The following is a 27,434-nucleotide window of genomic DNA, read 5'->3' as shown; positions in this document are numbered from 1 at the left end:
ATCACAGAAGCCACCAGCACTGGCCCTCATTGATTCCCTTGTTCAGCAGAAAGGCCAAAATTGATTAGACTGTAGAGGCTGAACTCCCCTCCCACTCTGAGAGGAGGCTGGCCCATTGGTGAGGCAGTGTGTGGGAAGCTAGTCTTGCTATTGCCCACACAAACAGGGGCCTTCACTCTCCCTGATTGTCCTTTTGCCAGAACTAAAATTAATTATGAAGGAAAAAGTAATGTCACTGTTCAAAACAACCCCCCTAAACAAACAGGGAGAAAGACTACAGAGTAGAGACAAGGGCCAGCCACAAAGTTGGGATCTGGATCTGAACTTCCCCAAAGTTCAGGAGAATTGAGATCCAGGTGTTTTGGAGGGACACACATCTTTCATACTCAGGCTTCAGCAGCAGCCAGTAGAGCACAATACAGAGTGTGGCTAGTGAGCAGAGCCTTGTTGGGAGGCACTGCAGTCTGATGAAGAAGATTGCTGTGGAGACAGAGGACACATTGGACAGGCGCATCTCTAAGCAAGTGATTTTCCCCCTGCAAGAGGTGATCCTGTGGAGGAAACATATGAGAACCCTTCTTAGGTCCTCCCTTCAGGGCTTGAATGTTCTTTTTTCCTTTTCAGAGAATATGCCTATTGTGAAGAGTCTGACCCTGCCCTCTGTCTCCCTGCCTATGAAACTGGTGAGTCTGGAAGAAGCTCAGGCACGGAGTCTGTCAGCCTCCCACCCTGCCCGGAAAGAGAGGAGAGAGAACAGCTTGCCTGAAATTGTCCCAGTCACCGGATCCCTCTTCCACACTGTCGTTGACCTACCCGACAGCAAGTATGTGCCCAGAGAAAGCTGAAATACAAACCGATGAAAGCATACCTCCCCACGGTCATGAGTTTGGCGGGACTGTCCCGCTTTGATTCCCAAAAACCTCCTGTGCTGACTGAAGTGGAACATTTCCCGCATTCGGTGGCGCCCGCAGCTGTACACACCATTGGCTGGGCCAGAGCTAGCGAAGTCAGTGCCTTCAGCTGCTCCAGGGCATGCTCAGCCCCTTTGGGCGTGCTCAGTGGCTGCAGGGGAGCACAGGGATGGGGAATGGTACTGCTTCTGAGTGGGCTGGGCGGGAAGACAGGGACTGAGTGTGGCGCACGCTCAGTAAGTGAAGCTCTGGTGACGGTGCCTGCAGCTGGGGATGGTGGTGACCAGCTGTGTCCCACTTTAGCCATTTGAAATGTTATGTGAAAGACAGAATGCTCCCCCTCCTGCTGCACGCCCACTCCCTACATTGTGATCCCCTACTCCACCCATCGATGAACATACCAACACCATCGGGGTTACTGTGCTCCCATCTCCAAGGAGAAGAAATCAGTCTGTCTCTTTGCAAGCATTGAAAATGTGATTATACAACTTCTCTAGGTCTCTGTGTTCTCATACGTCCACCATTCCTCAGCACAGAACCAGGCAGGCCCATCCTGTAAGGCAGCTGCCTTGACTTCCCTGAATCTGCCCAACCTGATTGAATATGAAACAGATCTTGAAATCATTTGTTGTAAGAGCTCCTCCTGCTGGTGGCTGGTTCGAACTGCAGCATGAGGTGTCCATCTGCCTAGTTCAGTAGTTTTCAACCTGTGGTCTGCGGACTAAGATTTCCAACAGGTTCCACAGCTCCATTTGAAATTTTTTAGCAGCCCGCAAATGAAAAAAGGATTTAAAACCACTAGCTTAGTTGTAAAAAGAAAAGGAGGACTTGTGGCACCTTAGAGACTAACAAATTTATTTGAGCATAAGCTTTCGTGAGCTATAGCCCACTTCATTGGATGCATTCAGTGGAAAATACAGTGGGGAGATTTATATACACAGAGAACATGAAACAGTGGGTGTTACCATACACACTGTAAGGAGAGCGATCAGGTAAGGTGAGCTATTACCAGCAGGAGGGAGGGGGGGGAAACCTTTTGTAGTGATAATCAAGGTGGGCCACTTCCAGCAGTTGACAAGAACGTCTGAGGAACAGTGGGGGCGGGGGGAATAAACATGGGGAAATAATTTTACTTTGTGTAATGACCCATCCACTCCCAGTCTTTATTCAAGCCTAAGTTAATTGTATCCAGTTTGGGGGAATAAACATGGGGAAATAGTTTTACTTTGTGTAATGACCCATCCACTCCCAGTCTTTATTCAAGCCTATGTTAATTGTATCCAGTTTGAAAATTAATTCCAATTCATTAATTGGAATTAATTTGCAAACTGGATTCAATTAACTTAGGCTTGAATAAAGACTGGGAGTGGATGGGTCATTACACAAAGTAAAACTATTTCCCCATATTTATTCCCCCCGCCTGCCCACCTGCTGTTCCTCAGACGTTCTTGTCAACTGCTGGAAATGGCCCACCTTGATTATCACTACAAAAGGTTTCTCCACCCCCCTCCCCGGCCCCCGACTCTCCTGCTGGTAATAGCTCACCTTACCTGATCGCTCTCCTTACAGTGTGTATGGTAACACCCACTGTTTCATGCTCTCTGTGTATATAAATCTCCCCACTGTATTTTCCACTGAATGCATCCAATGAAGCGAGCTGTAGCTCACGAAAGCTTATGCTCAAATAAATTGGTTAGTCTCTAAGGTGCCACAAGTACTCCTCTTTGTTTTGCGGATACAGACTAACACGACTGCTACTCTGAAACCTAGCTTAGTTGTATGATTCACTGTGTCCCTTCATGCAAAGAGAAGAGCCACTAGGACAAATATCACTCCTGCTGTATCACTAAGAGTACATCTACACTGCACACTCCTCATGGCAGCGTGTAGAGTACATGCCCTGCACGCCCCGCTAGTACGGGTATAAATAGCAGTGTAGATGGTGAGACAGGAAAAGACTCTGAAGGGAGAAGAGAGCGGGGAGCTGCTGGAGCCTTTCCCCATTGCCTCTTCCGTGTCAGAGCCTTTCACTGATGTGCGTAGCTACATACCACGGTGTGGACACAGCCTTCCTTTCACTGCCGTGTGTATCTACACATACCCTGTGAACCAGCGCTGTCAGTAGTGGAGGTATAGCCGAAAAGATGAAATCAGATGACCTTGCTGCAGTTGCCAGGTAGATATATATTTAGATAAATACAGAGTATTATCTATCTAATCCTAATCTAATCTATTCTAATCTAATCTAAATAAAATATGGGCGCTGAATTGCCGTGGCTCAGAGATAATAACCTCTACAGCTGGAGACTTATTAGTGACCCATAAGGAACCTTAGCAGTGATGTATCTACATACTTCATATAGTAACAGCAAAGGACCACACAACAAAGGGAAGAGGTACAGAGGCAGCCCGCTCCCCGAATAGGATACCTCAACCCCTCCTGCCCTCTGCCCTCCCCCCTCCCCCCGAGTGTCCTTTTCCTCACACTTTCAGGAGAACGGGCCTACCTCTAAACCCCTGGTCCCTCCGTAACACAATGAGAGGAGACTCTGTACCTCTAACATCCTCTTCTCTGTACCAAACTGATAGGAAGGGTTGTTGAGGGCAAGGCAGAGATGCAGGGAGTCTGTGTCTGAAAGCAGGAGCTGCAGAGAAGGTTCTTCCACCAAGATTGGTGAGAGTGTGGGAAGAGAGAAGATCAGTCTGATGCTAGATGAACACAGGGACTGAGGCAGAGAGATGAAGACAAAGATCCACACAATACTGTATACAAAGGAGAATATGCATGAGATGTGGTGCTTCTGCAGTTTTACACCGAGCTTTTCAAAGGGGCCCAAGGGGCTTAGCACCCAACTCCCATTGAAAGTCACTAGGATTTGTGGGCCTAAACCCCTGGGACTCTTTAAAAACCTCTGCCTTAAGGTTATTCTAATGTTTGCCTTGCAAACCGCAGTATTAAAAAGAGAGAGAGAGAGAGAGAGAGAGAGAGAGACACTAAAAGAAGAGCAGAGGCTGAGGGGGATGGGGGAGACAGGTTTTTGTGGCACACCAGGACTAGTGTTCAGCCCCAGGTACCTGGCACTAATCTCCTGTACATTTTCTCTTTCAGGAGAAAATTATCCACCAAATCCAAGAAATGGAAGTCAATATTTAACCTGGGCCGGTCTGGATCAGATTCAAAATCAAAACTGAGTCGAAATGGGAGTGTGTTTGTGAGAGGGCAGAAACTCTCTGGTAAGAACCAGCTTGTCAGTTAATTTCCTCTCTCAGCCAGCTTCCCCTAATCACTCCTCTCTGGTATGGCAATGGTACAATAGATAGCCTGTTGATGTTAGTGCTGCAAGAATTCAGATCTGGGGTGAAAATCAGATTAGGCTTCGAGAGTTGGGAGGCGGGAGGAGTCACATAGTTGGCTCCTTCCATCATGGGCCTTTCACTTGAGTATGGAAATGAGAAGCAGTCAGAACCAGGGAACACTAACCCAGAACATCCATTGTAATGCTGGGGTGAATGTGCTTCGTTGCCCAGACCCTACCCTGGGCCTAGGAAGCACTAAGCCCCAGTTCTGCAAAGCTTTTTAGGCTTAAGAGCCTAAATACCATGGAGGATTTCGGCCTTAAGTGTTGTATTTGATGGATTGGCTAACCCAGAGTGGATTTAGGGGAAGCTGCACTCCTGGAAGTATTATGTCTCATAGGAAATGGCGCATGGCCAGGTTAACACACCCTATGTGGTACTGAGTGAGAGACTGTTCTATGCCTCCAGGGCATTAAAGACCCAAAGTGTCTTTGTATAAACTGGCATCATGAGTTCCCATGTTTATTGTCTCGTGGTATTTGGATAAATAAGATCACATTTTCAGAGTTTACAGGCGAAAAGATGTTTTTCCTAATGGCCAGCATCCCAAACTCTAGATTCTCCTGCACTGAATACCAAATGAAAAGTATTAAATATTTTTGGATATTTTTCTACATTTTCAAATATATTGATTTCTATTACAACACAGAATACAAAGTATACAGTGCTCACTTTATATTATTATTTTTTATTACAAATATTTGCACTGTAAAAATTATAGACAAAAGAAAGTGTTTTTCGATTCACCTCATACAAGTACTGTAGTGCAGTCTTTTTATCATGAAAGTGTAACTTACAAATGTAGATTTTTTTTGTTACATAACTGCATTCAAAAAAACAAAACAGTGTAAAACTTTAGAGCCTACAAGTCCACTCAGTCCTACTTCTTGTTCAGCCAATCGCTAAGACAAACAATTTTGTTTATATTTACGGGAGATAATGCTGCCTACTTCTTATTTACAATGTCACCTGAAAGTGAGAACAGGCATTCACATGGCACTTTTGTAGCCAGCGTTGCAAGGTATTTATGTGCCAGATATGCTAAACATTCGTATGCCCCTTCATGCTTCAGCCACCATTCCAGAAGACATGCTTCCATGCTGATGATACTCATTAAAAAAATAATGCATTAATTAAATTTGCAACTGAACTCCTTGGGGGAGAACTGTATGTCTCCTGCTCTGTTTTACCTGTATTCTGCCATATATTTCATGTGATAGCAGTCTTGGATGATGACCCAGCACATGTTCATTTTAAGAACACTTTTACAGCAGATTTGACAAAACATAAAGAAGATACCAATGTGAGATTTCTAAAAATAGCTACAGCACTCGACCCAAGGTTTAAGAGTCTGAAGTGTGGTCCGAAATCTGAGAGGGACGATGTGGGGAGCATGCTTTCCGAAGTCTTAAAAGAGCAACACTCAGATGCAGAAACTACAAAACCCAAACCATCAAAAGAGAAAATCAACCTTCTTCTGGTGGCGTCTGGCTCAGATGACGAAAATGAACATGAGTCAGTCCACTCCGCTTTGGATTGTTATTGAGCGGAACCCATCATCAGCATGGACGCATGTCCTCTGGAATGGCGGTTGAAGCATGAGGGGACATATGAATCTTTAGCACATCTGGCACGTAAATATCTTGCGATGCTGGCTACAACAGTGCCATGCAAACGCCTGTTCTCACTTTCAGGTGATGTTATAAACAAGACGTAGGCAGCATTATCTCCTGCATAATGTAACCAAACTTGTTTGTCTGAGCGATTGGCTGAAGTAGGACTGAACGGACTTGTAGGCTCTAAAGTTTTACATTGTTTTATTTTTGAATGCAGTTATTTTTTGTACATAATTCTACATTTGTAAGTTTAACTTTCATGATAAAGAGATTGCACCACTGGTATTAGGTTAATTGAAAAATACTATTTCTTTTGTTTTTTACAGTGCATATATTTGTAATCAAAAATAAATACAAAGTGAGCACTGTACACTTTGTTTTCTGTGTGGTAATTGAAATCAATATATTTGAAAATGTAGAAAACATCCAAAACTATTTAAATAAATGGTATTCTATTATTGTTTAACAGCACAATTAATCACGATTAATTTTTTTCATGGCTTGACAGCCCTAAAAAAATACATTTTGGGTTCTTTTAATTAGCTGTCCGGTGTTGGAGCCTTTAGGGTTCATGTGTTCAAGTTTTTCTCTGCAATCATGAGGGCCAGAAACTTACTTTTTTTTCTTTTTCTTTTTTTTTTTAAAAGAAAGGTGGGATTGAGTCTCACATAGTCTCATGAATCCAGGAGCTGAGACTTTACAGAAAAAAACCTTAATATCACAAAAATATCGCTAAACTCACTAGAGTTGGCAACACTGCAGTATCACTTGTATGGTTGGTACTGTATAATAATTAGAGGTGAGGTTGGATCAAAATCCTGGAGCCAAATCCCCTTGAACTTTGGGAGAGTTCAGATCCTGATCCAAGCTTTGTGGCTCCAGCCCGTCTCTGACAGTGTACTTGCGCACCTGCAATCACACCCACCCCATGTGATTTGCATATGCAGTGCAAGGTCACACAAGAAGCCTGTGGCTGTCTCTGTTTTAACCACAAGACCATCCTACCTCTCTGATAAGGAATACTTTTAACACGCTACCATCCCAAACCAGTCATGGACCTGAGCTACAGTGCTCATTTCCAGGCCTGACCTCTCCCAAAATGTAGGGGTGTGGGAGCCTGGGGTTCTTTCTGGGCCCAGATCTATACTAAACAGTGCACTGAGGGAGATCAGGCTGTTTTTTTGTTAATAATGGGACACTAAATGCCTTTTCACTGCATTAACCCACCCTCCGGTCATTGTATTGGCTTTAATTATGCTGTGCTCTCCAGCTGGTTGTAAACTGACAGGTCCCAGGATCTGATGTAGGTTTCTAAACTTATTTTTTCACAGAAAAAGCAACTATTCGACCAGCTAAAAGCATGGACTCGCTGTGCTCCCTGCCTGTAGAAGGTGAGACCCTGACAGCCTGTACCTAGGGCTGATGAGCTGCAGGATGGGCCTGTGAGCTCTTAGCTCTCACGAGTGTGTGCATAGGTGTTGGCAGGTGTTTTTGTTTCTATGCATGCTCACCCACCTGTGTCTGTGGTTACGTTTCTCTCTGTGTTGGATGTTCTCATGTTCTTCCATCAGATGTTTACACATGTCCATGCATTACCATACATGTGTATATGCACTGCTCTACCCGTCTGTGTGCTTGTATGGTGGCATATGGGTCCAGGCATGTATAAATATTTGCTTGTGTGAATATCTGTTACCAGTACAATGGGCTTCATTCAGCTCTGCATTATTCCAGTGGGCACGAGGTCCCTATTTGTGGGAAGGCTGCCTGGAAAGAGGACGAGGCAGTGCCTGGCACCTGCAACCAGCCAGCAAGGCCCAGACATGGCTGATTGGCAAGGGCACATGACGATGCCCAGAGCCAGTAAGGATCCTGCACAGTTTCCAGTGGAGAGGATCCTGTCTAGCTTCAGCTATCTGTGACAGCTGCCAACTCTGGGTAGAGTCCCTGGGGGAGGAGCCTGACGGATGTAGGTTCTGTCCCTTGCCCTGTATCGGAGACTCTGCAGGGCTGGGGCTGTTCACTAGGGCCTGCCCTGTCTCCTGGGTGTATGGAAGAAGGCTTTCCGCTGTCACTGCTCCCTTTGCCAATTCTCCATTTGTCTCCTCCCCCCAGGGGAGGATGAGAAAGGCCGGTTCAAACGCACAGTCACTGCTGGAGGGTTTTTCATCCCGGTGATGAAAACGCGGACAGGAGGCACAAGCAGCTCAGGTGACCTCAGCAAGGAGAGTGAATGGGACCGTGAGGGGGCTCCAGTGGGGGCCGAGGGAGGCTCAGAGCTCAGCGGGGATAAAGCTGGCCCCAGGGCCCCCGAGGCGAGGCCACCCCCAGAGCAGTTGAAGGTGTTCCGGGCCATGGAGGATGCTGAAAGCGAGCAGACCTCCCCAAAGACGTGCCGCATGTTCTACACCTCCGACACAGCCTCCAAATCAGGCTTCCCCAGCAGCCTCTTCCCTCTGGAAGCCTCCCCCCGGCACCAGCGGAAAGCCCTGAACATCTCAGAGCCCTTCGCCGTTTCCGTGCCCCTTCGGGTGTCCGCAGTCATCAGCACCAACAGCACCCCATGCCGCGTGCCTGCCAAGGACAAGCCTGCCCTCTCCAGCCTGGAGGAATCATCTGCTCTGGGGCCAGGCAGCGCCGCTCCCACAGAGCCAGAAGCGAATGGCCAGCCCAGGACTGAGCAGGCCACAGACAGGGAGGAGAAGCAGCCCAGGGCTGAGTCTGCATCAGGTAAAACTTATAGAGGTGAGCAGTGCACAGCCCCCGCAATGAGCTATGCAGGGCTAAAGCAGGGCTGAGGAATTGCCCCTGGTAGGGACCATGGTCCAGTGAGGCCATTCCATCCAGTGCAAGGCAGTGGAGAGACTAGGGGCTCCTAGTGGCACACCTTGGGTAGGGAGAAGCTCAGTGGTCCCAGTGGAGGCTTGGGGGGAGGGTGGGCATTCAGGGGAAAAGCGCTGGGTGGGTGTAGAGAAGTAAGGTCATTCCACGGGGGCATGGGAATGTGGGACTTAAGCCACGTGAACTTCCTGACAGCAGTGCCCTGTCCATGACGGCAGGGACTCTAAGCAGTGTAGTGCAGGATTTTGGGTTTTATCAGTCAGGATGAGTTGAACCTACACAGGTCCTTTATCTCAATGCCCTGGGCCAGCTGCAGGCCCTGTGTCGTGAGTGGTTTATATTGCTGATCCGTGTTTCTAATCCAGGTCCTACCACCGAGCAACTGATGGCAGCCAAGGAGCCTGAGTCCTCGGAAACCTCAAAGCCAACAACAGAAAACCAGGAGCTGCTAGGCAGTGGCAGCAGCACCAGTGGAAGACAAGCCCCAGAGCAGAGCCCTGGCTTGAAACAGACACCAGCACCCGAGGGCCCGGCAGGCCTGCACTTGGCAGGTGAGATCGAGCAAGGCCAGCTCAGGACGCAGGAAAACCCCTCAGAGAGAGGCAGCCGGCAGGAGGCGACACCAAGGGTTAAAGCAGAGGAGGCCTTGTTCCCGAGAGAGCTGGTAAGGAGGGAGCCTTGAAAGGAAGGAATATCCGTTGTCTCAAAGCACCCGAGGGAGATGGAAGTATCCCCATCTTGCTGGGGACTGCTACGGGGCACTGGGGAACTGCTGCATGTGTGTCTGCATTCAAGCAACCTCAAGCTGTGATCTTGACATATAATATAGGCTAAGCAGGGTTAGACTCTATTCAGTATACAGCTGTCATGTCCTCTCTCACTCCCCTCTTCTGTTAACTATACCCTGCTGTCGGTACTGTCTCTGGAAGCTTCTCCATATGTCTAATCGTTTTGACCCTCCATCTCTGACCCTCCTCCCCCTATTTCTGCCAGGTTCTTTATCAGGACTGTGATTTTCTCAGTCTGATTTTTTAATTCCATTCCTGATCACCCAAACATTTTGTGGGCCCACTGCTGCACGCTGAGCGGAGTTTTGATTTGAGTCACTTAGTCACCCCAGATCTTTCCTCTGAGTGGTTACAGATTAGTGGAGTCCAGCAATGTGTATGAGTAGTTCCAATGATTCCTTCCAGTGTGCATGACCTTGCATTTGGCAACATTTCTTTATGGGGTGTGTAGCGCCCCCTGCTGGGGTAGGTGAGTCTATTTCATGGGGCAGGTTGGGAGGCAGTCTGAGGAATTGTAGCTATTGTTTCTCAGCTAATTCACTTTGCCCACTTGCCACCAGACCTGAGTCCTAGCTCCACCTCTGATGATCTCCCCGGTAAACCCATTTGTTTACAGGCAAATGCAAAGGAGGCAGTGTTGCCTAGTGGATAGAGCACTGAACTGGAAATCAGGAGATCTGGATTCTATCCCTGGCTCTGTCAGTGGCCTGCTGGGTAACCATGGGCAAGTCACTTCACTGCCCCATGCCTCAGTTTCTGTAAACTGGGGGTAGTGATATTGACCTCCTTTGTAAAGCACTTTGAGATCCACTGATGAAAATGCTACATAAGAGCAAGGTATTATTATTTTATTTAACCAGATTTCTGGTGGCCAGCATTTCCACTAGTCTGACGGTATTCCTGGAGGGCTGCTACAGGCAGCGTTGTGGGCAGAAGGCAGATGGGCACGTGGAGTGATGGCTGTCAGGTTATGACATTTCTGATGTTTTTCAGGCTGAAGATGACGCTGCCAATGCCCTGATGGAACCTCTGTGGCCGGAGATTCAACAGGAACTCAAAATTATTGAATCTGAAGAGGAGCTCTCATTCTTGCCTACAGATGTCCCCAAGACAGGCCCACACCAGGAAATAATGCACTCAGCACTAGCTTCTGCATCCTCTGCATCACCACAAACGGACAACTTCTCTTCTGGTTCTGTGCTTGCCCTGACACTGGCTGAACAGGAAACTCCAGCCAGAACCCCACAGGTCACATCTCAGTTGCCTTTATTTGGTGTCACCTCCAAAGAAAGTTTGAAGGAGCCTGGCGGCCTCCAGGATGGTAAACCTAAAGTGGTAGCACAGCATGACTGCTCTCCTAACATACCCGAACTGGGTACTGTCCTGTCTGGGACAGCTTCTCCAAAGAATCATCTAATGGTGGAGAATGTCAGCAGTGATCTTCCACCTCCCCACCAAGACCAGAAGCTTTATGATGAGCAGCAGCTCATTGAGCGTCCTTTAAAAGAAGGTGTCTCAAATCCCAAAAGGATGCGTCCAGACCAAGCCAAGGAGAAAGGCAACACTGGCCTGCTGCATAGTGAAAAGGATGGCATTGCTGTAGGCCAGGATGGAGTTCTGACCCAGAGGGAGAAACCTGATAGAGTGACTGTAGGAGGTGGCCTGATCTCATCAAAGAGGGCAAGTGGAGCTGGAGCCGAGAAGCCCAAAGAGGGCGGCATGGCCAGCAAAGCCCAGGACTCTTTCGACCATGAAGAGGAGGATGCATGGACAGACAATGTCCAGGGCTTTGAGCTGGTAGAGCCATGGGAGGATCACCAGTGGGTCACCAGCCCTCTCCATTCCCCTACCTTCAAGAACCTCCAGGAAAAGGCAATGCAGGACTTCCAGTCACAGAGCTACGGAGTGGAAAGGGGCCTTTCTGCTCGGCCACGTTTCAGTCGCAGTCTTTCTCTGGATAGCAAAGACATGGTGCTGAGTGTGTGGGCTATACAACCATCTTTCACAAGTGCAGCTGAAGAGCTCCCACGAGGCTGCACTAGATCGGGGACCAAGGACCTGTTAGAAACACTGCCAACCTCACCACCCAGGCTGAGCCACGTCGAGCGAGCCGAGACCTCTCAGAGTCCTCGAGAGGACTCTTTAGAGCCTGAGGGATCAAGTGATGCCCTGAGCAGCGAGGCAGAGCCTGCAGCAGGGAGTCTGCTAGCCAGGCATGAGGAACTACGCGCTGCTTCTCTTTCGGAGCCAGTGGAGAAGGAAGTGGATGGCAGCAAAGAAAACCCTCAGGACTTGACACCTGAGTTGCCTTTTCCACACTGTAATACCCCAGACAGTTTCTTGCAGGCAAAGAAAATAGATGAAGATCCACCCAGGCCTCAGGACGCTGCTCCCACTGGAATGGCTGTCACCAAAGGGCTGTGTTCTACCAGTGAGTCACAGCTGAGTAACAACAAAAGTGAAGACACTCCCCGTAAAGTGAGAACCAGGCCATCATCTCTCAACTTGGATTCACTCCTCCCTGCCCCTGATTTCTTCAAGTTTGAGAGCCTGGCGGTGCCCACTTCACCTGGAAACCTCCTATGTGTGCAGAAGGAAGGGAAGAGCAGTGATTCTGTCCTGTCACTGCCTGCTGCCTGCCCTGCCGGGAACACAGGTGACCCCTGGGGATCTCGCTTCGATCCCCGGGAGCTAGACCTGGATTACATGGCAGTGGCCCATGCTGCCACCGGCCGTCGTAACTCTGCCCCTGTGAGCGTGTCAGCGGTGAGGACCTCCTTCATGATTAAGATGTGCCAGGCCAGAGCTGTGCCAGTGATACCACCCAAGATCCAGTACACACAGGTCCCACAGCCACTACAGACTCAGAACGTCGACCCTGACATCCCTGCATCACTGGGGAGGAAGGAAACAGAAGCCCACTCAGGCAGCAGGCAGACCCCCCGAGCAGCTCGGGGACAGCTGGAGCCCCCAAAGAGCCCTCGGGTAGAGAAGAAAGCCAAAGAGGAGAAAGAAAACAGTGACCCCACTCAAATGGATTCAACATCTTCTAGGCACGGCAGCCTCAACCCTCTCCCAGATCTCTCCCTCTCCAGTTGTAATTCCACCCAGGAGGTGCCCGTGTTGCGCCGAAAGCGCACTTCAGAGGGGGAGACCGCAGGAGACAACCCACAATTCTCAAAAATGGAGAGGCCATCGGGGTTTTCCAAGCCTTCCTACAGATCCAGACCAGGAAGGCCCCAGAGCCTTATCCTCTTCAGCCCACCCTTCCCCATCATGGACCATCCATCTTCCTCAGCAGACTCCAGAGTGTTGTTATCACCCATAAGAAGCCCCTCTCAGAGCAACTCTCCAAACCCTATTTGTGGCGATCTGTCTGGGAACCTGCAGACAACGCCTGAGGGGGTCACTCTGCGGAACAAAATGACCATCCCCAAAAATGGGCAGAGACTGGAGACCTCCACCAGCTGCTTTTATCAGCCCCAGAGGAGGTCAGTGATTCTCGACGGGAGAAGCGGGAGGCAGATAGAATAATGCCAGCTCGCCTAACCCCTCTTCCCTGGTGGATGAGATGGGAGTGCCCACCTTGAGACCAACTGTGCTATTGTTGTTGTTGTTGTTATGATTATAAATATTGTATGCAATAAGGACACAAATCCTTTATTTCCTCCTGCAGAGCATTTTGCTCCTGAGGTTCTCATTCTCTTTATCTCCCTTCCTCCTTTTCGGGCAACCCCACATTATCTGCTCTTTGGAAAAAAAATTCCCAAGGAAGTTTGTTTTCTTCAGTCTTGTTTTCTAACACACCCTGTGAAAGTCTCACCCTTTGTCTGAAAAAAACATGGCATGGTCCAATGGACATGGGTGCACTGTATGTGAAGGAGGTAAGACCAGACGGGTACATTTTTCTCCCTTGCACCCCCTGGTGATGATGCAGGATCTTCTGTCCAGCCATCCCTGCTGTACTGCTCTGCGTAGCATAAGCAAACTGCAGAGGAGAACGGTGATAGCTGAAGGTGGGAAAGTAAAGCTGACCTGTAAAGATCACACTGAGTGCGTTAACCTAAAGAGCTTCCAATGGCAAACACTCTGTCTTGAAGGCATTGCCTATAGCTGTTCTTTTGTAACACAGACATGGTGTCCCTGAATGTGCAATGTCTGGAATGAAGGTGGCTGAACAAGATAAGCCCAGCTTCCCTTTCAACTTAGTGATTCCCACTTGCCTGGCTGTCTTGCAGTCAGTCCCTCCTTATTTGTTGGGGGTTGGCTTGTAGCTGGCACTCTGGTTCCAGGGTGTTAGACATCACTCTGGCTTATTTTAGTGGAAGAAAGGTTCTGGCCAAACAAAGACCAAGAGTATCAGTTTTCACCATCGCCTAGGGCTTAATGACCTGTCCACAGCATCCCCCAATCGTTTTTCCCACCTGCAGTGGCACAATGGGATCCGAGCAGCTAGACAAGATCATGAGAATCCTTTGATCAGCACATCCTTGGCCCCCCTCCTGGTTTGCATGTTCCCAGCCACTGGTCTCTTGCTAATTTTGCACTTCAGATTCCTGAGATTTGAGGCCAGGTCACTGAGAGCCTGGCTGACTTTTACCTCCCCGGCCGTTGGTGCCTTCAGATTGATTAGGAGGAACATTATAGAGAGGATGATTTGTTGGTGCACAGGAATGGAGGAGCAACATGCATGTTATCCCAGGAGGGAATTCTGTTGGAATTAAACTGTATGCCGAGGGGCTGTTATCATTACTGTCAATACGTGGTCATACAGGGACAGCTGCCATAGGAATGGAATTAAGGCTTCCACTACAAAGTCTTTGACTTAGGGTTAATCGCAGGCTTGTCTGTCAGCTGGTGTGTGACCAGAGGCAAGTGCTTGGCCTTGTACTATCCTCGGTGTCTCTGCAGTTAAAATGTCACTTGTGACCCTACAGCAGATAGAGACATCAGTACTGATACAATCCTAGTAACGGTGTCCATGAGGGCCATTCTTAGCCAGTCTTAGAGCTCATAGTCCCTCTGCGAGCTAGCATGGGCTGTGGCAGGAATAGTAACTGAGCAGCTGGAAGGGCAGGCCTATGAATCCCATGGCCAATGGCAATCAGGAGATGCTCCCATCCAAAGTTATAAATTCATTAACATCTGTTAGTTGTCTGTGTTTAGATCTTTATTTGAAGGCACCTGCATTCTTGGTGTCTCAGGTGAAATGTCTGCTGGTTTGCAAACCTAGCCAATGTTGACCATTCGGTCTGGGTGGAGAGTAAACTCCCATGTCATTGGTCTGGTTGGGACTAGAGGTGTATAGGCTCCAAGAACCCAAGGATGATTCCCCACCACTTGGCATCCAATTTTCTTATTTACTCTTGTGCAAAGCGAGGACAAATTACTGAGTCAGAATGCTCTGCCCTTCAACATCATCTTACCATTTGACCCCTGCTTTGTCCGGACGTAAAAGACCACACAAGAAGCAAGGTGGTGGAGAATCAAACTCATGTGGGTTCATAAACTCAGGTGGGATAGTAGTCTGGAAAGAACCTATAATCCTCACCCAGATTCATGCTTTCCCATAGATTTCAGCAGGGGTTTTACTTGAGTAAGCACTGTGGGAGCTGGGCCTGAGCATGCAGCCCCTCAGCAGTGATCTCCTCCTGGCCCCTGCCTACACAAAACCCTCAGCAGCCCCCCACTAAAAGAGGGGCATAGCTAGTCCTCCAGCTTTCATTTAATGTGATACAGCATGGAGCTGCAGTTCCACGAATGCCAAGTGCCCTTGTGTAGCTCCTCTGGGTGGAGGCTTAACCATCGCCACGGGAAATTGTTAAAGTAGGTTAGCTGCAATATTTAGGGGTTTATTACACAATTCTGCAAATGGTAATGTGACTGGAAAGGGTTCCCGGGTTTTTCAGTTTCAGGGAATGCATTTATTTTGGGTGGTGATTTACACCTTCTCCCCGACCTTGTAGGAACCCAACCATTGCGGCATTGTGCCGGTAACTGGGAACTGGAATGTGAAAGTAGAAATAGACCAGGCTAGGTTCACAAAGTGTACTGTCCAAAAAAAACAACAACAAAAAAAACGAAAATCTGACTCCTTAAATTCTTTCATTTAATCAAACCTGTTACTGAAACGGAGGCAGAGTCACTCTATAGAAATATAGAATTTTAATCTTGACAGTGTCCCTTCAAGAAATAAGTCTCTGGGTTAAGTGGGAAAACCCTTCAAGAGAAGATCACTTTATTAGGAAATGCTACTTAACACTACCAAAGCCTGGACCCAAACACCACAGCCCTTTGAGGGTCTTCAAAATTTGAGCCAGCTCCCAGATCTGGATTTTACAAATGAGCACTCTTTTGATAATGGGCAAAACCTTGGACATGAACATCCCCAAATCTTGTGGTGTTTGAAATCTTATCCGAATTTTGCAGCTTGATCCCATTTCTCCTTGAAAACTAACTGGCTTCAGCTGATGCATAAAGTACTAAGGTAGGCCCCAGAGAGGGACAGCTCTGTGGCGAGCTAGGTAAGGTCTAGCACAGGGATCTCAAACTCAAATCACCATGAGGGCCACATGAGGACTAGTACATTGGCCCAAGGACTACATCACTGACACTCCCCGCCCCGCTGCCCCTGGCCTGCCCCCACTCCACCCCTTCCATGAGGCCTCGCCCCTGCCCCGCCTCTTCCCACCCCTTCCCCAAAGTCCCCAACTCTGCCCCATTCCAACCCCTTCTCCAAATCCCCGCCCCTGCCCCACCTCTTTTCTGCCTCCTCCCCTGAGCATGTGGCTCCCCGCTCCTCCCCCTCCCTCCTGGAAAGTGCTAAGCACTGCCAAACAGCTGTTTGGCGGCAGGAAGTGCCTGGAGGTAGGCAGAGGAGCGGGGCCATGGTGCGCTGGGGGGAGAGGAGCTTGGCGGTCTGCAGGAAATAACTCCGGGGGAGGGGCAGGGAGCTTGGTGGGCCACAGGAAATAACCCCGCGGGCCGTGTGTTTGATACCCCTGGTCTAACAGAAACACTCCTAGACTTATGGAATCATAGGATTATAGGACTGGAAGGGACCTCAAGAGGTCATCTACTCCAGTCCCCTGTATTCATGGCAGGACTAAATATTATCTAGACCATCCCTGATGGTGTTTGCCTTACCTGCTCTTAAAGATCTCCAGTGATGGAAATTCCACAACCTCCCTGGACAATTTATTCCAGTGCTTTAACTACCCTGACAGGAAATTTTTTTGCTAATGTCCAACCTAAACCACCCTTGCTGCAATTTAAGCCCATTGCTTCTTGTCCTATCCTCAGAGGTTAAGAAGAGCAATTCTTTTCCCTCCTCCTTGTAACAACCTTTTATGTACTTGAAAACTGTTATCATGTCCCCTTCTCAGTCTTCTCTTTTCCAGACTAAACAAACCCATTTTTTTCGATCTTCCTTCATAGGTCATGTTTTCTAGACTTTTAATCATTTTTGTTGCTCTTATCTGGACTTTCTGTGATTTGTCCACATCTTTCCTGAAATGTGGCACCCAAAACTGGACACAATATTCCAGTTGAGGCCTTATCAGTGCGGAGGAGAGTGGAAGAATTACTTCTCGTATCTTGCTTACAACATTCTCGTTAACACATCCCAGAATGATGTTCGCTTTTTTTGCAACAGTGTTACACTGTTGACTCATATTTAGCTTGTGATCCACAATGATCCCCAGATCCCTTTCCTCAGTACTCCTTCCTAGGCAGTCATTTCCCATTTTGTATGTGTGCAAGTGATTGTTCCTTCCTAAGTGGAGTACTTTGCATTTGTCCTTATTGAATTTCATCCTATTTACTTCAGACCATTTCTCCAGTTTGTCCAGATCATATCCTCCAAAGCACTTGCAACTCCTCCCAACTCGATAAGCATACTCTCTATGCCATTATCTAAATAATTGATGTAGGTATTGAACAGAACCAGACCCAGAATTGATCCCTGTGGGACCCCACTCATGCCCTTCCAGCTTGACTGTGAACCACTGATAACTACTGTCTGGAAACGGTTTTCCAACCAGTTATTCACACACCTTATAGTAGCCCCATCTAAGTTGTATTTCCCTAGTTTGTTTTATGAGAAGGTCATGTGAGACAGTATCAAAAGCCTTACTAAAGTCAAGATATACGTCTACTGCTTCCCCCTATCCACAAGGCTTGTTACTGTGTCAAAGAAAGCTATCAGGTTGGTTTGACATGATTTCTTCTTTACAAATCCATGATGACTGTTGCTTATCACCTTATTATCTTGTAGCTGTTTGCAAATTGATTGCTTAATTATTTTCTCCAGAGAGCAATCAGAGATGGACCTGTGCCACAAAGTTTGGATCAGGAAATCAAGTTCTGCGGAGTTGGGAGGATTTAGATTAAATTATCCATGTCAGCTGATTGTAGAGCTGGGCCCAAGTCACCAAGTTCAGCTCTGGAAACAAACTTTCCCAGAATTCATAGGGCTTGGAACTGGGAATCTGTTTCAGACCAGTTGCTACTAGCTTAGAGAAAAGGTCCAAGCTATGCTGTAGGGTCTTGGTGCAGTTGGTAGAACCATATGTGCAATAGAGAACTGCACCATTGCAACTTGCACCAGTGCAGCTGAAGCAGAGTAAGTTGTAATAGTGTAGCACATTCACATTAGCCATCCCATTTTTGGGTGCACTTCTGCCCCATGTCCATGTGCAGCATACCCTGCACCCATTGGAGTAGCATTTATGGGAGACAGGTTCATCCCACAATATAGGATCTTCCTAAGTGTAGGGGAGGTATCTGTTGCCTGGTTTTATTAGCATGGAAATGCTTTTCCTAACTAGATCACAAGTCTACAGTTCCTCCCCCACTCCCATCCTGTGAAGAGTGTGAGGGCCTCTCTTTTAGGGTTTTCAGGTGGCCTCTTATGCCCTCAGGCCTAATTCTGACATTGTATATCACACTTCTGTTAATTTATGAGATCTAGAAGAGGGGACAAGGAATACCCAGATGGGTCAATTCCCGTTCTATACAGTACAAGGAGGGGATGCATGCAGCTCCCATTAATTGCAGGGTGTTGGTGGGTATGGGGGGTCACCTGGCTGGATGGGAGGGGTGTTGGATGGTGGGGGTCACCTGCATCAAGGGGAGGTGGAAGTGGGATTCACCTAGCTGGATAGGTAGTATGGTATGGGGGTCACTTGGCTGAATGGATGTAGGGACCACCCAGCTGGATGGGAGGGGTGTTGGATGTTGGGGGGGGATCACCTGGCTGACAGGGAAGAGCTTTGGTGGCTTGTGTGTGTGTGGGGGTGGGGTGGGGGGGGAGGGAGTCACCCGGTTCCATGGCAGGAGCACTGATGAGTGTGAGACTGGCTGGTGCAGTCATGTCCTTGGGGGAAAGCAGGAGCTAGGACTGTACATTACATTGTAAACTATATTAACTTAGACTGTCCATCCCATTCGCTCATTTTACAAAGGCTGAAGCACTTCTTTGATGCAGCCTTTCAGCACGTTAGGGCTCTGGAGGAGGTTAGGTCTGCAGCAGACAGCAGCAGAAAAGCCTGCAACTGTTTCCACCAGCCAGAGTCCAAAAAGTGCAATCAAAATCTTTTTATCTTTTCTTTCTTTAGATTGTATAATGCCTGTACTGATGAATACTGTGTTAATTTTTTATATATATATATATATATATATAAAAGAACATTATATATAAATATATTAAAATGTAATTAAAAATGAAGGAATTGTCTAAACAGGTCCATCACATCTGTGAAACTTGGGCTGATGTACAGATATAGTTTTCCATTAAAATTTCTTTACTGCTGAGAGTGTGAGCTGGAACAAGTTATAACCAGCACAGGAAGGTGAAGCTAGATTCTTAGATCTGATTATTGCTAGTTGTGGGTCGACGGTAGATCCTACTACCATTGAAGTCAATGGTAAAACTCCCACTGAAATCAACGGGAGCGGAACTGGGTCCTAGAAAAGGATGGAATAGATTGGCGAGTCCCAAAATACCATGACAGATTTCTTCCTTAGATGTCCGATGGAGTTTCAACTCCACATTTTCCCTGAGGCTCCCTGATTTTTACTTCTCTGCTATCTTTTCTCTCAAAAATAAATATACATGGGTTGGTGAGATCCTATGGTTGATCCAAACCCTGTTTAGTCTTAAACTGATCCTGATTAACATAATGCTTAGTAGTAACAGCCTGCTCCAACTACTAGCATAATGCATGGAAAGCTTGCCATTGACTTCAATGGGAGCTGAACTGAGCCTGGAAAGAGAAGGAAATCAGTAGCCAAGTCCTGTTTAGGGCCCAGTGGTCAGTGCAGACCCCAGAAAAGCTTGCAGCTCACTCCTGCATCCATTAGTCCCCTTCAAAATACTGACTTGATGCAAGTCAGGGGGAATGGTTGGAAATCAGATGTTGGGTGAAAAGGACTGGCTTATGGGCTATTGATTATTTCTTCTGCTAGTCCCGATGGATCGTATTTTTGTTAAGCCTTATTGTCCAGGTGGATTGCCTGCCTTTGTGCCTTTTATTGCTTTAAGAATTTAAGTTTTGCCAGATCTCAACCATGAGATTAAACTGGAGTTTTTATAAAACAGACCCGTGCCCTAGTGGTGATTTGAGACTTTCTTATCCCCCGTATGATCCTGGTGAATGTGATGAATGAATGCTTCCGTCTCCCTCTGTTATCACCTCTCACCCCTAATTTGCCATCTAGAAGCACCATGGAATGCGGAGGGGGGTTTCCATTAAGGGAGCAAAATAAGTGACTGGTTGGATTTTCAGAGGTTCTGAGAGCTCATGACTCCTCCTGAAGCCGATGGGGGATGTGGATGCTGCTCAGCAGCTTTGAAGGTCAGGCCAGAGGTTTTTGGCTGTCACAGAATCACCCTTATTTTAAGAGTTTAAAGTTTTATGCGCTAAAGGTCATGTTCCTGCCAGCCTCTTATAATATTGACTAGATGATGTTTCCATGGTGTTAGTGCACGTTTCCTCATTAGTACATTACACGCTGGAGTCTGCTTTATTTCAAACAACAGAAGGGAAATAAAAAGATAGGTGGTCAATACATTGCTAACACTAAAAGGAAAAATTAAACCAGGCTAGAAAAAAAACACCACAAGAAATTACTACAAGAACCAGCACTTCATTTTAGTTTGATGTTTCTTGCATATAATTATGAATGATAAAGGAAAACTATGAACCTAACTAAAGTCATAAACTGGATTTCTCTGCTATAACTTCCTTATTGCCATAGCATCTGAGCACCTGCCATTAGTGCATTAAGTCAGTGGTTCTCAACTAGGGTTACCTGTACCCCTGGGGGTACACAGAGATCTTCCAGGGGGTACATAGACTCATCTAGATATTTGCCTGGTTTTACAACAGGCTACGGAAAATGCTCTAGCGAAGTCAGTACAAACTAAAATTTCATACAGACAATGACTTGTTTATACTGCTCTCTATACTATACACTGAAATAAATATTTATATTCCAACTGATTTTATAATTATATGGTTAAAATGAGAAAGTAAGCAATTTGTAAGCAAGTAGTTTTTAAGTGAGGTGAAACTTGGGGATACATAAGACAAATCAGACTCCTGAGAGGGGTACAGTAGTCTGAAAAGGTTGAGAGCCACTGCCTTAGTGACATTACTTTTTGTTTACACCTGTCCTCTGTCTTGAAAAAATGGAGCTGCTAGCCCTTTGTAAACTCTGCCGCCCACCCTGCAATCTGACCTACGGTTCACTTCCTCAGAACAACTGAGCCTTTCGGCTCAAGAAAATACATTTTGTCCACGCACCAGCTGAGTCTGGGACTAGAATTGGTTGGGAATGCTTTTGACTAACATTTTTTCACTGGAAAATCCCAGTTCATCAAAATGGACACTGGTAATTGGAAAGAATTAGTTTAAACTAATTTGCCATTTAAAAATAACATCGGAAAAACTTTCAGAATGCCCCATTTGGGCATTTTCAGAACAAAAAATTCCATGTTTTGTTCTGAAACAACTTTTAGTTTCAAAATTTAAATGAATATATAGTATAAAAAAATACAAGTGTCAGAAACATTGGGAAAGATCAAAAGTCAAAACCATGGTTTAGAATGAGCCAAACAAATATTTTTGCTTGATCCAAAGCTAAATTTTTTTTGTTCAGTTCAGAAAATTTTTTGAGATTTGACGTTTTGTCCCATTTTGGATGGGAAAATTTGTCAAAATCTCAAAATTCTTGGGGGAACAGGAAAATGATTTCCTGTCCAGTTCTGCATGGGGCTTGATTTCAACTCCAAATAAAGCCTCCACCGTGACACCCTTCCTTAATTTTGCTTTCCCTTTAGGAAAATTACTAGAATATGCTTCCTGTAAGTTTCTATGGCAACTGGCATATAAGCAGCATACCAGTCACGTGGCCATTAAATATCATAATACACTCTGTCTTGACTGTGATCTCCACTAGCTGATGACTAATTTTGCTCACAGGGTTTTTCTCTCTTTATACCCGTCTTATTGTTCGCTTGCCACCAAGAACATTTTATAAACCTGCCCAGAACACTCAACAGACTTCCAAGATTTCCATGATTAAAGAAATCAAGCAAATTACACACTAAAGCCCTGCACGTACGACAGTTAAACTGTGCTGGCAGCCACCATGTTGCAACACATGGAAATGCTCCAGCACACTTTCCACCAAGTCATTTTTCCCTGATTGCAAATCACTGTGGGTTTGAAAGGCTGACACAGTACAAATTACAGCCTAGCCTGAACCAAGAGTGTTTGTGCTGGAGGCACTGGTTACAACATGACAGCTCCATGTCTAAGCATGTTTCCAAAGTGGTTGCTTTCCATTTCTACCCAGGAGACAGGTTGTTAAACCTGGCACCGGGGAAGGCTCCTGTAGAAACCTGCCCTGCTGCTTCACACCCCAGCCCTCCAAGGGCTGTCAACAAGACACACCTCGCTGCTGCCAGTTCTTGACCTGACCTGGCCAGCAACCAGCATAGAACTGGAGGCAAACTGGTAGCAAAGAGGAGAGACAAACAGGGTAGGAAAGGGCATTAGCCCCGGTGGGGGGAGGCGGGGTATTGGCGTGTGAACAAGGGCACTGGAATAGTTTGTGCATTGGGGGTGCTGACAGCCACTGAACCCAACTGTAAACCCTGGATATGATGGAAACCACTGCAAGCCAGGGGCTGCGGCAGCACCCCCAGCATCGCTAGGTTCAGCACCTCTGCCTGTGAAAGAAAAAACCAAAAACACATACAGGATAATAGTGAGAGATGGAAAAGGGCTGTTAGATCTTTGAGGCCATTCTCTGCCAGGGCGGGAGCCAGTCCTCAGATATAGGATACATTAGGCTAACTCATCTGGAGCTCTCTGACGGTTAAGGATGAGGTGGTTCAGGGCACTGGGGATTACAGGCAGACTAGAGCTGCAAAATTCAGCTCTGGGTCTGGCTTTCAGGCTCCCAGAACTTAGCTCGAGCATGTGTGTTAAGGTGAGGGCTTTTGGTTCAGCCCATTATTAAAAAATGGAGCTTACAAAATGTGGCTCAGGCGCCAAGGTTGGTTTTTGAGCTTTGACAAAGCCCTTGGGCATCCAGATCCAGGCTGTCAGTCCAGGCCTTGCTTTACAAATGAGCTGTATTGTGTTCACAGCACATCTGTGGCAATGTGTGTGTGTGTGTATATATGTGTATATATATATATATATATATAGTATTTAAATCCTTTATCTTAAAGGACCTGGACATATTTATGTTCTTCTTAAATTTATGAACAGCCATACTGGGTCAGACCAAAGGTCCATCTAGCCCAGTATCCTGTCTTCCAACAGTGGCCAATGCCAGGTGCTGCGGAGGGAATGAACAGAACAGGCAATCCTCAAGCGATCCATCCCCCTGTCACCCATTCCCAGCTTCTGGTGGAAGAGGCTTCACTATGTCAAAGATTATGCAGTTGCTGCTTAAGAACAAGCCACAAGGATTCAGGATGTGACTGTGGCTAGAGCTGGGTTGAGATGGGCGAATAAAACATAGAATCATAGACTATCAGGGTTGGAAGGGACCTCAGGAGGTCATCTAGTCCACCCCCTGCTCAAAGCAGGACCAATCCCCAACTAAATCATCCCAGCCAGGGCTTTGTCAAGCCTGACCTTAAAAACTTCTAAGGAAGGAGATTCCACCACCTCCGTAGGTAACCCATTCCAGTGTTTCACCACCCTCCTAGTGAAAAAGTTTTTCCTAATATCCAACCTAAACCTCCCCCACGGCAACTTGAGACGATTACTCCTTGTTCTGTTGTCTGCTACCACTGAGCACAGCCTAGATCCATCCTGTTTGGAACCCCCTTTCAGGTAGTTGAAAGCAGCTATCAAATCCCGCCTCACTCTTCTCTTCTGCAGACTAAATAATTCCAGTTCCCGCAGCCTCTACTCATAGATCATGTGTTCCAGACCCCTAATCATTTTTGTTGCCCTCTGCGGGACTCTCTATAATTTGGCCACCTCCTTTTTGTAGTGGGGAGACCAAAACTGGAAGCAATACTCCAGATGTGGCCTCACCAGTGCCGAGAAAAGGGGAATAATCACTTCCCTTGATCTGCTGGCAATGCTCCTACTAATGTAGCCCAATATGCTGTTAGCCTTCTTGGCAACAAAGGCACACTGTTGACTCATATCCAGCTTCTCATCCATTGTAATCTCCAGGTCCTTTTCTGCAGAACTGCTGCTGAGCCATTCGATCCCTAGTCTGTAGCGGTGCATTGGATTCTTCTGTCCTAAGTGCAGGACTCTGCACTTGTCCTTGTTAAACCTCTCATGAAGGAAGGGTGCAAACAGGCAAGACCTGAAGAGAAGGAAAAAAACCTAACGAATGATGATGGATACAGCCTAAAATACACTAAAACCCCTTCAAAAGCAGTGGGACGCGGTTCTTGAATGCAGCAAACATTCATGCTCAGCAATCAGTATTATTCATTTTTGTACCATGAAACATTTTACTTTAAGTACCAAATGCCTGGGCGAGTGTAGCTATTGCTGGGACCAGGAATGGGCTGCTCGAAGCCTGATTGATTCATTGGAGCATTGAAAGTGGCAGAGACTCGGTTTGGAGCTGCCTCCACCACCTCTGCAATCTCTCCACCAGCCACAGCACCCTAACAAAGGTGCCCCCACACTAGCAAAAAAAAAGTTGGGATTTTATCCCCTTAAACTAACGTGGTAACATCCGAGTGTTTCCCTGAACTAACTTCCCTGGGAGAACTACAAACAGCATCTGCAGTACCTGGAGTTCACCTCAGCTGGTAGCTAACGTGGTAAAAACCCTAGTGAAAACTAGGCCTCAGCATCCTGCCCCAGCTCCTTGATGAGTAAAGCCTCTTCCCTAACTAGAGGGGAGGCTACCCATTGCAGGGGGGAGTTCCCATAGGCGGCTGCCTGCCTCCATGAGCAACATTTCAGAGGCTTTTCTTAATTGCTGCTGCAGGTGAGAGGAAGTCCGTTACAAGCTGGCTGGCAAATTTTAGATCACACTTTTCCTTGCCAGCCCTGCTCTTGATGCAGGATGGCTCAGGCCAATACTAGGATGCAAGGGGCGTGATGTGCAAGCAGTATAGGACACTAGGTGTTCAGGCACGTGTGTTGGTTTGGGCAGAGGTAACTGGGCACCACAGTGCTACATGGTGTCTGGCTGCAGCAGTAAGGGTAGCTACAAGCAATGCCCGTCATGTTGTCCAATAGGTGTCAAAAGCCACTGGCCAGAGATAGTGTGGGTCAATAACAGGCTGAGGAGGAGAGCGAGTGAGGGCCTAGGTGCAAGCCCCTGCACAAGGAGACAAGAGCATGTGTGAGAATGAAGGTACTTTTCTGAGTGAGGCCACAGGAGAATGATAGCACAAGGGAGGGGGTAGGCTGCGTACATGGAACGAAGGCAGAACTAAACTGTAATGTCACCCAGAAAAACGAGAACACTCAGGGTCGCTGACACCAAGCATTAAAGAACAAAACCACGCTTTTATAAAATAAACCCACACTAAATGTAGGGTACATTTGGTGCCTGATGTTAAGCCCTGAGGGCACTCTATGTTTCCCAAGCTTTTCTCGACCACGACGAGAGCGGGAAAGGTTATACATAAAAACAGCTTCTTCTCACAGTTCCAGGAACTGGGCATATCAGAAAAATAGTGACTATCTCAAGTTGTATGATGAAAGTGACCAGAGGTGGCCCTACAAAAAGGTAGTGCTCTGCATATACAGTTGATAGCTGGACATGAAAGTTACAAATGCACATTTTTGTGTGCAAATGATGATAAAGATTTGAGCCTCCGAGCCCTTCATCTAGGGAGATTACGCAGCATGTGTGCAGTGAGGACACAGATGCACTTTCATGAGTTTTATTGCCACCTTATCTCAGTTCTACATTACTTATTCGCATAGCCAAGCAGGATGGCTATTTCAGAGGTAAGGCAAGACCTACACCAAGCTGTAGTCCAGAATGTGGAAAGCTAGGAGGGGCCCTAGATAGCTATTAATTAGCACATGAACCTGTTTGCTGCCATTCCTCATCTCTTGCGCTACCTTGTCTCTACTGCTCTGAGCTTCCCCACCCACTACGGGAATCCTACAACCCCAGTGGGGATCTGCAGCAATTGGAATGAGGACCCTCAAAGCAAGAAAACCAGAAAGAGCTGTGCAGGATTCCTCCGAGCCGGCTTGACAACATTCTACCATCGCTCCATTCTGCTCTTGCCACCTCAGTGGAACCGCTGTTGTCTCGAAACTGCCGTTCCAGCCAGCAGCACTGCTGCCCCTCACAATAGTTGGTGTTTCTCTTAACTCCATAGCACTAGGATCAAGTGATTACGCAACCATCACATTTGAAAATAATTAAAAGGACGTTTCTACACCTCCTGCTTGAAGAGAAAGTTTAAAACGACCAGCAAGTAACCCAGAGGCTCAGGAACCAGAAGGCAAAAATACAAAGAACCCCAACCTGAGATTTTGAAATAATGCTTTAAGCCAGTCCCAACTGGAGTGCTTGGGGGGAAGCAGTATTGAGACAGCACTAGCCAGGCCTGTCTCACTCCCCATTCACTTACAAAAGGGATGGATCTGGCATCTGCACTCCATTCCACTGGTCAGATTAGTTTCAGGGTGTTTTATTCTACCCTCTGGATAGCCCTGCCTCACCAACCACTATTAAAGCAGAAGTTCCCTGAGGGAAAATATTCTCTCAACCCAGCAATCTAATCCTGTGGTTTTGATTTCATTTTTTGCAAGCCACTTCTTCAGAGACATCAGTACAGAGGAGGCTGTGCGGACCATCATCCAGGCATTGTGGCTCTGCAGAGCTCCTGGGGCAGCCTAAAACCAAGTAAGAGCACAGAATCTCATGCTGAAGTGGGTATGTTACAAAAACAGGTGTTAATTCATGTTTGTGAAGGGCTGGCCGTCACACCAGAGGTGTGTTTGGAGAGAGTGGAGAAGCTGCATGTGTGTGCATGCTCACATAAAAATGATACACTGATTTCTACTCTCCTGACTCCCCACAGGTATTTTGCCTCTAAATTGACATTAAAAGCTACAACTCTTTGCTGTTGCTACACTGAGTTAGGGGTCACTGGTTCTCATGTGTCTTGTAGCACCTAAAACTAAACTTGTAGCCTCAAGAGAGGTCTAAGCAAGAGGACCAACCCATCCGTCCAAGTCAACCCTGGGAGAGTATTTGGGACTAAACACTGGATTGTAGTGATGCTTTAGAGTCCATAGTCTTGAAGGAGGCAGCCACCCCATCACCAAAGCAGCCTGCCTTCCGTTAGTGGCATTTGGGGGCAGAGGTGGAGGGTGGGGGGGAACCTAAGGGTCAGTGACCCACCTCTAATCTAAGAGTTCTATTCCCACAGCCCTTTGATTAGACTGGCA

At 47.0% G+C, this 27,434-nt stretch overlaps 1 protein-coding gene across 2 annotated transcripts in view; it reads left to right on the top strand.

Moving 5' to 3' along the window:
• The window catches only part of ARHGAP31 (Rho GTPase activating protein 31), a 95,394-nt gene extending 75,282 nt beyond the window's left edge, over nucleotides 1–20,112 (top strand). Inside the window, exons 7-12 of one of the 2 annotated variants that reach the window (XM_048818237.2) lie at nucleotides 625–823; nucleotides 4,021–4,145; nucleotides 7,216–7,275; nucleotides 8,000–8,629; nucleotides 9,091–9,389; nucleotides 10,507–20,112. In XM_048818237.2, the coding sequence (XP_048674194.2) occupies nucleotides 625–823; nucleotides 4,021–4,145; nucleotides 7,216–7,275; nucleotides 8,000–8,629; nucleotides 9,091–9,389; nucleotides 10,507–13,047 (3,854 nt within the window). In that variant the 3' untranslated portion in view covers nucleotides 13,048–20,112. The remainder of the gene's footprint in view (nucleotides 1–624; nucleotides 824–4,020; nucleotides 4,146–7,215; nucleotides 7,276–7,999; nucleotides 8,630–9,090; nucleotides 9,390–10,506) is intronic. The other variant, XM_048818246.2, reaches the window with a different exon arrangement.
• Nucleotides 20,113–27,434: the final 7,322 nt, after the last annotated feature.

The sequence above is a fragment of the Caretta caretta genome, chromosome 1 (assembly GCF_965140235.1).
Source record: "Caretta caretta isolate rCarCar2 chromosome 1, rCarCar1.hap1, whole genome shotgun sequence".
In the NCBI taxonomy this organism is placed as follows: Eukaryota; Metazoa; Chordata; order Testudines; family Cheloniidae; genus Caretta; species Caretta caretta.
The sequence above is the reverse complement of the archived record's forward strand: the minus strand, read 5'-3'. Positions and strand labels throughout refer to the sequence as shown.